General features: G+C 49.8%; 1 protein-coding gene across 2 annotated transcripts; it reads right to left on the bottom strand.

Annotated features, from left to right (window-relative positions):
• Positions 1–629: 629 nt before the first annotated feature.
• WFDC3 (WAP four-disulfide core domain 3) lies at positions 630–12298 on the bottom strand. Of its 2 annotated transcripts, none has more exons than XM_066385960.1 (6): positions 12155–12298; positions 11533–11664; positions 10726–10893; positions 3102–3233; positions 1456–1638; positions 630–830 (listed from the first exon to the last, which is right to left on the bottom strand). In XM_066385960.1, exons 1-6 carry the CDS (start codon positions 12231–12233, stop codon positions 814–816), a joined length of 711 nt encoding a protein of 236 aa, XP_066242057.1. In that variant the 5' UTR covers positions 12234–12298; the 3' UTR covers positions 630–813. The 2 variants fall into 2 exon arrangements, with proteins under 2 accessions (XP_066242057.1, XP_066242059.1); XM_066385962.1 differs by having other exon boundaries at positions 10726–10872.
• Between the last annotated feature and the right edge of the window lie 1640 nt (positions 12299–13938).

The following is a 13938-nucleotide window of genomic DNA, read 5'->3' as shown; positions in this document are numbered from 1 at the left end:
AACAGAGCGACGCCCCGGAGGGGCAGAGCATCACCCCCTGGTGGGCAGAGCGTCGCCCCCTGGTGGGTGTGCCGGGTGGATCCCGGTCAGGCGCATGCGGGAGTCTGTCTGACTGTCCCCATTTCCAGCTTCGGAAAAATACAAAAAAAAAAAAATTATCTTGGTTCCAAGAACCTACAAACATCCCCTCCCTACAGTAAAGCTACCTGGAGTAGATCAACTGCCCATCTTGAAGCCAAGGGCTGGTCCCTAAGGAAGGAGGTCCAAGGTGGGAACATCTAAGTGACTATAATAAACTAGCCGCTCAGGCCCGTTCCATCCCCAACCCACTTTCTCTGATAAAGGAAAGGTCCGCAGACCCAAAGAGAGGCCTGACTGTCCTACTCCTGAGGTTCGACAATGACATCTACAGCAAGTCATGTCTTCCACCCATCTCTCCCCTAGCCCACACCAAACCAGAACCCATTTCTGGTGATCTCAGGAAGAACGGACCACCTGCCCTTCCCAAATAAATTCCATAATCCCACAGCCATACTCAGACACACACACCCCCACCCTCAGCGCAGCTCTATGTCCTCACCTTAGTCCTTAGTCCTCACACAGCACAGACAAGAGGGTCAGCACCAGCCTTTATTGGGGACAAGAAGCACCACACACCCACTGCCCACCCCTGGGCTGTTTCTCACACTCAGGGCAGCAGCAGGAACAGAAGCAGAGCGGAGAAGGCAGTGAGAGCCCTGGACATCATTCTCTCCTGGCTTCCAGGACCAGCCCTTTGGAGTCACCACAGAAGCTCAGGACTAATCAGGACAGCTAGGGCACTAGGGTCTCTGCAAGGAGAAGAAACATGAAGTCACAACTGTGCCTTCCTGGTTCCAGGTCCCCAAGGTGCTTCCCCCCAACCCTGGAGAAAGTTTGCATATATTGCTCTCAGAAGCCTTTAATTGGCTTATCGCTTGCTAGCCAATCCAGTCCAAACTGGCATTGAAGACTCTGATCATTCAGATGTCAACTTTATATCTCCTCCTGTTACAACAGCCCGGCTGTTCCTTTACCTGCTCTCACCCCACCCCCACTCCAGCTTCCCAAACAGGTCACATACTTTCCCCCTTCTGTGCCTTTGCTAACAATCCCCAGACCGCCTGTCCAGCACGTTCTCTGGGCTGCCCTCCCTTTGCCACGTTCTGCCTCACCATTAGGGCTGAGGTCAGATCCTACTTCTGCAGAAAGACCTTCCCAAGGAGCCCTGCCCACTCTGAACGCCTATAACCCTACACTGTCTACGCAAGCCTTCAGTGAGATGTGATCGGGAACTATCATCTTTCCCTCCTACTAGACTCTCCAGGGAAAAAAACCTTTGTCTTGGCCTTCTGCAGTCACCTGCCAGCCCCTAAACCTGGGCTTCACACACAGCAGTTAAGTCCTTTGTTTCTGAGGATGCTGGACTGTACTCACCTAATTCAGAATCAGACCTGAGGGTCCCGTTGGGGTTCGTGGCCAGCTGAGACAGAGCTGGTGGGACACAGAAGCGGCCGCAGCCTGACTTGCAGCACTTTTGGCCGGCTTGACAGTTCTCATCCATCATGCAGCTGACGATGCACAGGCCCACCAAAATGTTGGGACAATCACCGCTCCGCCCTGTGGGAAAACAGACGCAGGGAAAGAGAGGGGACGGACTCCGAGGTCCCACCTGGAATTCAGACGTGGGGGGCTCCTGGCAAATCCACCCCTGAACCAGAGCTCTGGCTGGGAAACCTTGAAGATGGAGGATCTCAGAATCTGTCAGGCCCCAGGAGGGCACCTGGACCAACACTTTTTAGGAGGCACCTGGGGGTTTGTCACCCCTGGGGGCGTGGGGGTGGGGCTGGGTAAATGCAGGAGGAGCAAGGCTCCCAGACCACCGCCCTGTCCCCTGTGCTGGCGCTTCACAGTGTCTCTTCCCCAGAGGAGGCCTCTCCACCACCCTAGACAAAGTGCTCCTACCATCAGACTCTATTATGATTCACTCATTTGTCCTTCCCTGGTAGGCTATATGCCACATAAGGACAACAATCTGTCCCCAAGCCTTGACCACTAGCCCACACCAAACATGTGTGTTTAAAATACTGCCTAAAGACATCTGGGCCAGTGATTCTGAAGTGGAGGTCCGCAGTGCCTGGGGAAAAAAAGGAGCTCCCAAAAATATATATTTGTTTAAAATATATATATTGAAGAAACAAAGAAATCACATCAGGAATACTTTTATCTGTTGCATATATGCTGCTTCCAAGATTTCATTTTGGAGGTGGGGAAGCTTTGTGCTGAGAATTAAGTCAGTAACGTGGTCTTGGGCAAATCCTTCATTTTACAGATGAAGAAACTTGCTCAGAAAGAGGGGTTTGCGGCCCTGGCCAGTTGGCTCAGCGGTAGAGCGTCGGCCTGGCGTGCGGGGGACCCAGGTTCGATTCCCGGCCAGGGCACACAGGAGAAGCGCCCATTTGCTTCTCCACCCCCCCCTTCCTCTCTGTCTCTCTCTTCCCCTCTTGCAGCCAAGGCTCCATTGGAGCAAAGATGGCCCGGGCGTTGGGGATGGCTCCTTGGCCTCTGCCCCAGGCGCTAGAGTGGCTCTGGTCGCGGCAGAGCGACGCCCCGGAGGGGCAGAGCATCGCCCCCTGGTGGGCAGAGCGTCACCCCTGGTGGGTGTGCCGGGTGGATCCCGGTCGGGGCGCATGCGGGAGTCTGTCTGACTGTCTCTCCCCGTTTCCAGCTTCAGAAAAATACAAAAAAAAAAAAAAAGAAAGAAAGAAAGAGAGGGGTTTGCTTACCCAAGGTCACAGAGCAAATTAGCAGCAGAAGCAAGACCAGGAGCCATGCTGTCTGTCTCCACCCTGGGACTTCCCATGACCCCACCCTGCCTTCCCCTGGTTATTTAATGCCAACAAGGGCGCCGGGCCCAAGGAGGAGCGATTGCTTTGGGTTGAGGGGCTGGGAGGACAGGAAGGTTGAGAACTCTGATTCCTCCCGGGAAAGGAAAAACAAGAAGGCCACAGGTGACTCCCTCCCCTCCTGCCTCTGCAACTCAAGGAGCAGTCAAGGATTTCTTCCCCCAAAAGCCAACATACCTCCTGTAATGTCTCCGCGGCAGGTGTGACCACAGCCGGTGCTGCAGCATTTGTGCCCCTGGGGACAGGATTCGTCCCCATCACACTGCTCCTCACATGGAAGGGGGTCGGCAGGACATTCACCGCCAAACTCTGCCACAGAATCAGAGCATTGGGGCCCAAAGGTGCTCCAGCCCGATGTTTCCAGCTATTTTTACTAGGACTCTTGAGTACAAAATACATTTTTCATTGTGTCCCATATGTGTTAATACAGATGTGTGTTTAAAATGTACGTACCCAGGTGCAACGCTGACACTTTAGATGCCATTTCTCCTTTTCTTAATGCAGGCTATAAACTACTAAATTCATTTTAAGACTTGCAGTTTAAAAATCAATGCTGAGGTCTAACCCACTTTCTGACTGTGGCAGACATCTACCCCGGTGGCCCCCAATGAACCCCACCTCCTGGGACTCATGCTCCTGTATCGCCCCCTCCCAGATTGTCTCTGGGCTTGACCGTGTGATTTGCTTTGACCAGTTGGGCATCAGCAAGTATGACTGATACAAGCAGAGGCTTGCTAAGCACCTGCGTAGCAGGGCTTGTCTTCTTAGAACACCCCTCTTGAAAACCACCTGCCATGCTGTGTAGACAACTACAGCACCATGAGCTGCCCCATGAGCGAGAACCTGGGAGCATCCCAGCCACATCGAGCTCCCCACTGAGCCCCCGGCCCTCTGCGGCTGTATGAGTGACCTCAGCGATGCCATGTGGGTACAGGACCTGCCCAGCCAACTAAGACTGGGGGTGGCTTGAGTGCAGTGATAGATAACTGAACCCCAGTTTTGTTCCGAGAGGCAGTGAGCCCAGCCCACTAAATGAGTTGTTTTCCCGTATTCCCCCATCACTAGGGGTGACCACATACTAAGACAAAGCCAGGAAAACTTTTGCACTCACTCCCATCTTTTTCCAGTGCAAAGGCAGACACAGCACAGGGAGGTAGAGCAGCCTTCTTTCAACTAGGAGGCCACTAGTCTGAGAAGAAAGTCACGGAATGCAAAGAGAAAGAGAGAAACAACCTCATCCTTGTTGGCGTCAGGGAGCTGCACCTCATCCCGAGCACCTACTTCGGGACTTCTTGTCATGCACGAAAAATGAACCCTTGTTTGGTTACTCATGCAGACACACATTCCTGATGTGCCCCTTGGCCGCCCCTGTGAAGATAATGACACTCAGAGAAGACAAGGGGCTTCCCCAGAACGACAGCGTGAGTCAGCGGCGAGGCAGGGCCAAGCTCAGCCTCTGGGTTTGCTGGGAAGCTCTCTTTCTACCACACCATCCTTAGAGCACGCCGGCCCCGGGCCAGGTCCTCGGGAGCAGGCACGCCCAAAGAAGTCACATCCAAACCAGACCAACTCTCCGTGACTCATTCATCTCAGTGTTTATTTCAAGCGTTTTAAATGGAAAAAAAAAAAGTGACAGGCAATTAAAGGCTTTGCAGACAACCGGAGCAGAACTGGCGCAGTGCCTCTGAGGAAGAACATGTAAGTACAGTTGCATATGTCTGGCTCCAGGAAGTCTGCCATGACGGAGGCCTCCAAGGAGAACACGGGCGGCTAAGCAATCGGGTATACCCTGCATCCTAGGACTTCTCTGCACAGCTCCTGTCTCAAGTAGCCTATGCCATTGTAAGATTGCATCAAAACTATGTGTCCTGGTTTTCTTATTCAGAAATTCGGGTCACTCTAGCCACCAGATGTACCTCCCAACACCTCCCTGCATGCTTGACAAACACTAAAATCCATTTAACAAAGAATGAAGCCTTTTATCTCACAATTTAATCTCCGTGGCAGAAAAAACAACCAGCAACATCAACTTCTCATGGAGTTATCCTACATGCCCTGGAAAGTGGGTGCTCACCCCCCAGATTTCACCATTTTGCTGAGAGTGGACCTGAAGGGGCCAATGCCAGGGGCACTCCAATACTGGAAGAGAGTAGAGGTTTGGCCTCCGTGCTGGTCCAGGACAAGAGGGCAAGAGCTGGCAGCAAAGGGAAATTCCAAGACATCTTCAGCCAAGAAGGGTCCTCTGAGCTGTCAAACCTACACCTCTTCTCTTGCAAATAGACAGACCTCCAGGAAAGGAGCAGGAATGACCTGAGATCAGATGGCAGAATTGGGTCCCGAACCCCCAGCTTGAGGGATGCCCTTCAAACAACATCTCTATGGTCCCCGACTGCACAAGGGTCACTGCAAAACAAATCAGCAAGTACCGGGACTCCCCCAGCTCAGTTCTGCCGAGAGAGAAGACCCGGTGGTAGACAATGTTAGGGATTAGAAAAACATAAACAAGCCAGTATTTTGGGAGCCCCCAGGACCATCCTAGGTTCGGTGATTCACTTGGACAAACAGGACTCGGATATAGTTGTCCTGGTGGTTCTGACTCATTACAGCAAAGGGTACAAAGCAAAATTGTCAAAGGGAAGTGGGGCGAAGTCCCGAGGAAACCAGGTGCCAGCTTCTAAGGGTCCTCTCCTGGTGGGGTCACACAGGATGAGTGACAACATTCTGAAGTGCTGTCTACCTAGGAAATTCATTGGACTCAAAGGTTTACTGCGGTGCACCACTCATCAGCGGGGCTGACGATGACGCTCTCAATATCCAAATTCCTGGAAGCCAGCCGAGGCCACTCTTGCAAGCAGGCCTTGCTAAGAATGTCCATCTCCAGCCTGCTATGTTAAGTCTTTCCTGTAACGACCAGCATTGAGACTTCGGAAGGGTTACCCAGGAGGCCATGCCATTAATCCACACGAAGGAGAGGACACACAAGTTGTAAACAGAGGGTCACAGGGAATCAGGGGTGGTCAAATGTCAGCGCAGTGGGAGGAAGGCCGTGAGGGAATCAAATGAGACAACTTTTGGGCCATCACCTGAACCTTTGCTCCAAAACCTTTTCCCCCTCCTCAGTAAGCTCCACCATCGCCCAACCACTCAGGCCGGACACCTGAGCGCCATTCCTCGTTCTTCCTCAATACCCACATTCGCCTGCTTCTCCGCCCAGTCCTGCTAGCTGTGCCATCAGGAGTGCTTCTCGGCTGCCACTCTTCTATGTCTGCACTGCCACCACCTCGGTCTAAGCCCCGATCCCCTCCACCTAGCCTGCCGCCGAAGGGGCCAGTAGTGGCCCCTCACTGGCATTCCACCTCTCCACTCGCCCCATCCATTTTCCACGCATCAGCCATTTTCCATGCATCGGCAGAGCGGTCTTTTTAAAGGCAAAACAGGACCAGGCCTCTCCTGCTTTCATAAGCCCCTCCACAGCTTCCCTAGAGAGCGGCCCTGGGCCCTACCTCAGTCAGAACCACCTTCCTTCTTCCTTTTCATCCAACCACTAACCTCCTCTCCCCTTCTTAGCAGCAGTGGACTCTCCCTGCCTCACGGCCTCTGCCCTTGCTGGCCCCCCTGCATAGCACTCCATCCAATAGCCAGTTCCTTCTCGCTCTCCAAGTTTAATCGACACTTCCTCTATACCTCTCTTTTCTTTGCCTTCATAGAACTCATTGTGACTCGTGGTTATGATTATTTGTTGATGATTATTTCTTATCTCTCACACCGTGACACAACAAGGACCTTGGCTGGTTGGGTCACCAGGAGATGTGCATGTGTTAGGTGGGGGAGACACTAGATACGGATTGATGAATGAATAAGTGAGTGAATAGACAGGTTAGACCTCAGACAGGAGGGAGGGAGCTTAAACAGAATGCTGCTGGGTGTAACTATGGATCTGTGAGACGATAGCAAACAGACAGCAGTCTGCGAACCTGGAAGCAGGCCCTCGCCAGACACTAACTCGGCCTGCACCTTGACCCTGGACTTCCCAGCTTCCAGAACTGAGAGACACGTCTGCTGGTTATAAGCCTCCCAGTCATGGTATTCTGTTACAGTAGGCCAAACAGACTAAGACACTGCGCTATCACTCTATGAGGTAAACGTCCTCATCACCACTTTACAGACGACAAAAGTGAGGTCCAGCGAGATGTAAGGACTTGACCAAGGCCATGCAGCAAACAAGCAGAGGATCGGGATTCAGAGCCATGCTCGGACCAGAGCTGCCTCGTGGGAGCAGGTCCTGGCATCTGCCCTGTGCCCTTGGCAACCTACCAAACCCAGCAGCACAGGCTATGGTAAACCTCTGCCAATAGCAGAGCTTAGGGAAAGCGGGATTGTTCATGGCCCAGAAAGGAAAGCTTCCTGTGGAGTTCTGTGTAGAACCAGCCCCGCTGAGTGAGTGCCCAGCCCGCCGCTCGGATCGGAACTGTAGAAAAGCACTTAAACCCTAACACAGCAGCCAATATCACCTCTCACCAGACTAGGCACCTCACTCAGCCACCGGGCTCTGGGAGGTCACTATTCCAGCCTTCCTCGCTAATAGCAAAGAGGAAGCGAAGAGGAAGCCCCATCTGGGCTGGCCGGGGCCCAGAGCAGCTCACAAAGGTGCCTTGCCAGGGTGCCGGCCTCATCCTCAGCCCCCGCGATGTAGCCATCAAGCCTCAAACACTGGGCAGGTTGTACCAGGCCCTACAAGCTGGCAGAGAGTGGCCCGCCTGAGACAGATTCCCAGGCTCTGGTTCCAGAGCTGGGCCTCAAGAGTCCTGGCAAGGAGTACAATCCTCTATTCTCTCTTATGGGCAGGCTGCCCAAGGGAGCTGCCTAAGCCAGGCACGGTCAACTCCACTGGGCGCAGGGAAGGAACCCGCCACCTGGGGAGGGCCGGCTGGAAGGAAAGAGGTTGTCACATGTTGTGGAGTTTCAGGGTCTCAGTGACGAAGTGATCAAGGGAGGAGAAAATAATCCTGGTTCTTGATAAAAAGGGGCTGGTTAGAAATTGTGCCCCTGACGAAGCCCACCTTCGGAGGCAAGAGGAAGAGAGCTAAGGTACAGTGAGGGACAAGCACTTTACACACCTTGAATCATTACAACCTTCAAGGTTTATTCTTTCCGTTTTGCGTTGAAGGGAACGGGCGCTCAGAGAAGCAGAAGAGAGTTGGCCAGGGACCCACAGTAAGTGATGAGCCGAGGCTTGAACCCAGATCTCTGACAAGCAAAATCTATATATTTTTTCATTGTAATATGCTGCCATGTGTACTCAGAAGAGAAAATTATTCCTAGAAGATCCCATTGAAGATTGCAAAGGAGATAATAAAATAATCTAGGCATTAACTTATCAAGAAATACAGTACTTTAAAACTAGAAAACACCTTGAAATACACCAAATACACTTGGAAAATGGGAAAACATAAAGATTCTACATTATTATTGCTCCTTGGCCTTTTGGCTAAGATTGAATGTAGTATAAAGATTCAACATTATAAAAATGTCAGTCTCCCTAAGTTAATCCTTTGAGTAGTACGAACGTTCATGAACATCCTCGTGCCTCCTGACCAGCCAGAGTACGATCGTACATGTACGATGGCAACATTAAAAAAAGGCAAATGTATGTTCTTCTTGTTGCCATAAATTGGTTATCAAACAAACATGATTTTAAGTTAATAAAACTAGAACTGGAATTAATTTCATTTTTTGAAAAAAAAAAAACTCATTCCCGGGGGTCAGCGAGCATGAAAAAAACTCACTACTCAAAGGGTTAATGTATATCTAACACCTCTCTGATAAAAGCAGCCTCGGTATTTGCAGGGGAGTGGGGGATAGACAATACGCTCGCACAAGCAAGCAAAAGCCGCCCTGACAATTCTGAAACAAAGCGAAATGAGAAGGGGCTAGCCATGGGAGACACATCACCAATTTCAATGCCTTTGGGGGCCTCTCAAGGAAATGGGCAGCAGCTAGGAATAGAGTAGACAGTCATGTCACTTCTACCTCCAAACTCTCCCAATTATGCCACCTTTCTCCATCCCCACTGCCACCTCCCTGTCTACCTGTGCTCCGTTCTCACCTGGAGCCATTCCCTCCCTCCCTGTCCCAACTCTAACTGCACCAGCTTGCTTTCAGCTTCTCAAATGTGGCCAACCCCCTCTCAGCTTCCAGGCTTCTGTACTTGCTTCTGTGATCCCGGAGTGTTCACTGCACCCTTGCCCTGGCTGACTTCAACTCCAGGTCACGGGTTAAATGTCACTACCGCAGGCAGGCCTTCCTTGACCACCCAATCTAAAGGGAGTGCCCTGTTATTCTATCTCTTGGCACCCTTTCATTGTCCGCTGTGTCCTTGCGACAGTTTGAAATGATGGATTTATTTGCATGCTTATCTGTTAAGCCTCTTTCTCCCCCCGCTAGTCTGTGAGCTCCATGAAGGCAGGGACTGGGTCTATGTCGCTCACCACAATATACCCAGACAGAGCCCATCGCTGCACCTGACTAACAGTAAACACTCGATAAGTGTTTGTTAAAGAAGTGATGTATAGCCTGACCAGGCAGTGGCGCAGTGGATAGAGCATTGGACTGGGATGCGGAAGACCCAGGTTCGAGACCCCAAGGTTGCCAGCTTGAGTGCAGGCTCATCTGGCTTGAGTAAAAGCTCACCAGCTTGGACCCAAGGTCGCTGGCTCGATCAAGGGGTTACTCCATCTGCTGTAGCCCACGGTCAAGGCACATATGAGAGAGCAATCAATGAACAACTAAAGTGTCGCAACAAAAAACTAATAATTGATGCTTCTCATCTCTCTCCGTTCCTGACTGTCCCTATCTATCCCTCTCTCTGACTCTCTCTCTCTGTCTCTAAAAAAAAAAAAAAAAAAAAGAAGTGATGTATAAATGGAGAAGTAGGTCATGGAGACCCTGTAAGAGGAAGAAGAAATCTCTTTCAAACACCTCTCTGTGAGAATCAGAGTAAAATGGGACCCATTTCCAACAGGAGATGGCCGTCCTGTGTATGGACCTAGGGGACACGGAGCCTTAGAAATGTGCGCTGCCTCCCATAGGTGGCAAGATTCTTGTGTTACCTCTTCGCAGATCCTCCAGGTAAGATTTTCATAGAGAATACTGCAACTGACAATGGCAATTGGAAATTACTCAACAGCTTTCAAATCTGCCCGCAAATAGGGAGGCCTCTGTCTGCCTGAGCCACATCCACAGCCATCATGGCATGGGTACCCTTCATATATCTTTTCTTTTTTTTTTTTTTCTTTTTTTTAATTTTTATTTATTTATTTATTTATTTCAGAGACAGAGGGAGAGTCAGAGAGAGGGATAGATAGGGACAGACAGACAGGAACGGAGAGAGATGAGAAGCATCAATCATCAGTTTTTTGTTGCAACGCCTTAGTTGTTCATTGATTGCTTTCTCATATGTGCCTTGACCGTGGGCCTTCAGCAGACGGAGTAACCCCTTGCTCGAGCCAGCGACCTTGAGTCCAAGCTGGTGAGCTTTTTTTTGCTCACACCAGATGAGCCCGCGCTCAAGCTGGTGACCTCGGGGTCTCGAACCTGGGTCCTTCCGCATCCCAGTCTGACACTCTATCCACTGCGCCACTGCCTGGTCAGGCTATCTTTTCTTAGAAAAGATCTCCAAATTTAGGAGGCACTTTATTGTTTTTCAGAGTAAAGTAGAACCAACAACAAGACAGCATATGCATATCTGAGAAAGAAACAAGGAGGCCAAGCAGAGCTTGGGGGACAAGGTGGAGTTTCTTACCCGGCTTCTGTTTAGTGACCGGGACAACACAGCTCTTGTGGCAGCCAAAGCTGCAGCATTTCTTTACACCGGGACACGTCTCATCAGTGATGCACCTTTTAAGACAGGATTGCTTCCGAACAACACCGGGACAAGCTCCTTTCCTCCCTGTAGCAGAAGAGGAGACAGCTACAAACAAGAGATGAGGGTGCCCGTGTCCGGTGACAACCACAGGCACAGCAAACCAGAAAAGCAGAGAAAGGAAGCTCTGAGCTTCACTGAGGACTCTCCACCCTGGTGCTAAAGCAGAGACAGTGACAGCAAGGATAATAGCTCACATTCACTGTAACATTTACTGAGTTTACCTTGTGCCAGGAACCGCACATCTGATCATCACAACAATTCCATGAGATACAGTTATCATTTTACAGATGAGGAAATTGAGCCTTAAAATTTTAACACTAGAAAAAGCACTACACTGAAAGATTATTTCAGGCTTAGGAAGGTTTGCCCGGCTCTAGGGTTTAGTCCTTTCATGGTGATGTTAAACAGGCTTCCCTTCACAACTTGGCCCTCCAGACTGCACGAGAACCCTGAGTTCAAAGGAAGAGACAGATAATCAGTCACACCTTCTTTCCTGATAGAAGACAAAGAACTGGGGACACTGAATGGTTAAAGGAAAAGAGACCCTCAAAAAAGAAAGAGGAGGTGCTCTCGGCAAGCTAGATTTCAAGAACCAGTCTAGGAGGCAGGATGCTCTCTGGGTCTTTCTAGCCCAGAAGCAAGGTCAGAAATCACACTTGGGTTTTGCCTTTCATACCAACGTACCCTGAGGAATGCCCCCTTGGCAGAGCCGGCGGCAGCCTGTGCTGCAGCACTTCTGCCCAGCTGGGCACGATTCATCCCGCTGGCACAGATCTTGGCACGGGTTCTTGTCAGGAGGGCATTCTCCTTCTTTCACTGCAAAAGAAGATATCACAAGAGGTTGGGGTAACTGGCCAGGCCCCAAAGAATGAGGAATGGAAGCCAACTGTACTTCAAGAATTTGCAGTCTCTCCAAACACTCCTATCTAAGATATCTCTGCAACCATGTGCGCCTCCACCCCCGCAATCACTAACACACACACACACACACACACACACACACACACACACGCCACAATAAGGAAACAGGCATTCTGCAGATAAAGAGAGAGAAAAGTTGGGGTGATCCTGTTCTCATTCAAGAAACTCTAGGAGAAAGCCAGACTGGAAGTCCCATCCCCTCGTCCAGAGAGGGTAAAGAAAGCCGAGAACGCCCACCCCAGCTGTCCCAAGAACCTATGCATCCGGTCACGTCCTGCAGAGATGACCGGCTCCACAAATGAGGCTCCTTGCTCTGGAAGGAGACAGGACATGACTTCTCTAGTCACTTTCTACTGTTAGCCAGGGATCCCAAATGATATCTCACCATGCTCTCCTGCAGTCACCCAGGATGTCAGGGACCCAAGAGCAAGAAGTGCCTTCAGGAGGAAGAGGCAGCTCAACATGATAATGATGCTGAGAGTTGAGATAGGGCTCAGGTCAGGCCAGAGGTGTTCACCCTGCCCAGAGTATCAACTGGGAGAAAAGTAGGACTAGGAGACGGGCCTAAACCCAGATCTTCCCTTTCGCAATACTCCCCAAGGATGGCTCCTCCTAACAAGAAAAAAAAAAAAACGATTGGTTGCTAGTGTGTGGGAAAATTCCTGGCATTACCAAAGGGCACATGTGATGGTGGTAATCGAACTCTGTAATACACAACACCCCTGGACAGCTGATGACAAACTTGGGGAAACGGAGGGATGGCCATTGGATCAAGGATCAAAGAGAGAGAGCCCTAAAGGGCCTTAGAAGGACACAGGTACAGCTGAAACGACAGAGGGAAGGACCAGAGACATGACTTAACAAGAAAATAATAAAATAAAGCTAGTAAAATGCACTGTGGCTCCTGTTTATCCTAGCAACCAAGAAAACAAAGATTGGAACAGATACTTAGAAACTATCAAAAAGCCATAGGAAAACTATATTTGAATCTGTTCAGAACTAATACAAATGCACCAAAATCTACATCTTGGTCCCTCAGGCCCACACAGGCTGTTCTTGGACAGTAAAAGGCTAGTGGACAGAATCCCAAAAAATAATTGCTATGATTCAAGTAGTCATACTCTTTTTATTTATCTCTCTTTGCTCTATTTCTTTTTCTTTAAGATTTTATTTATTGATTTTAAGGAGAGAAAAGGAGAGAGAGAAAGGAAGGAGAGAGAAGCAGGAAGCATCAACTCGCAGTAGTTGCTTCTCTTATGTGCCTTGATCAGGCAAGTCCGGGATTTCAAACCGGCAACCTCAGCATTCCAGGTTGCTGCTTTATCCACTGCACCACCACAGGTCAGGCTCTTTTTATTTTTCTTTATCTGCTTATGACTTTGGTCAGCCATCATACCTAATAGTGTTCACTGGCACTGTTTAGCCCAGTGAGGTTCAAGGGCAGGGAACACTCTAGGCTCAAGGTAAAAACCTCCTTAATAGCACCAAAGAGTTTGATGGCAGGAAGTTGCCTTGTTTTTTTGTTTTGTTTTTGTTTATTTTAGCAAGAGAGAGAAAGAGACAAATAGACAGGAAGGGAGAGAAATGAGAAGTATCAGTTATTTGTTATGCCCTTAGTTGTTCATTGATTGCTTTCTCATATGTGCCTTGACCAGGGGGTTACAACTGAGCCAATGACCCCTTGCTCAAGCCAGCGACCTTTGGGCTCAAGCCAGTGGCCATGGGGTCATGTCTTTGATCCCACACCCAAGCCAGGACCCCAAGCTGGTCAGCCCACACTCAAGCTGCGGACCCCTGGCAACCTTGGTGTTTCAAACTTGGGTCCTCAGCATCCCAGGCCAATGCTCTATCCACTGCACCACCACCTGGTCAGGCTTACTTATTGTTTTAAGGCTAATATTGGAGCATGGAGATAACATTTGTTGATGTTATGTGCTTTATACTCGTTATTTATTTTAATCCTCATAATAACCTTGCAGAGGTAAGAGAAGTTGTTCAGAGGGGCTTGAGAAAAATTGCCTAAAGTCATGAAACTAGTAAGTGGTGGCTTCTGGAATTTAATAATAGTAATGACAGCATCGTTTGAAGATTTACTTGGGCCACATTTCTAAGTGCTTTATATACATTAACTCAAACTTCACTGCAACCTTATGTGTTTGTTACTAATAT

Source organism: Saccopteryx leptura, chromosome 5 (genome assembly GCF_036850995.1).
Source record: "Saccopteryx leptura isolate mSacLep1 chromosome 5, mSacLep1_pri_phased_curated, whole genome shotgun sequence".
Taxonomy (NCBI): domain Eukaryota; kingdom Metazoa; phylum Chordata; class Mammalia; order Chiroptera; family Emballonuridae; genus Saccopteryx; species Saccopteryx leptura.
Note: the sequence above shows the minus strand (reverse complement) of the source record. Positions and strands in the feature narration are given on the sequence as shown.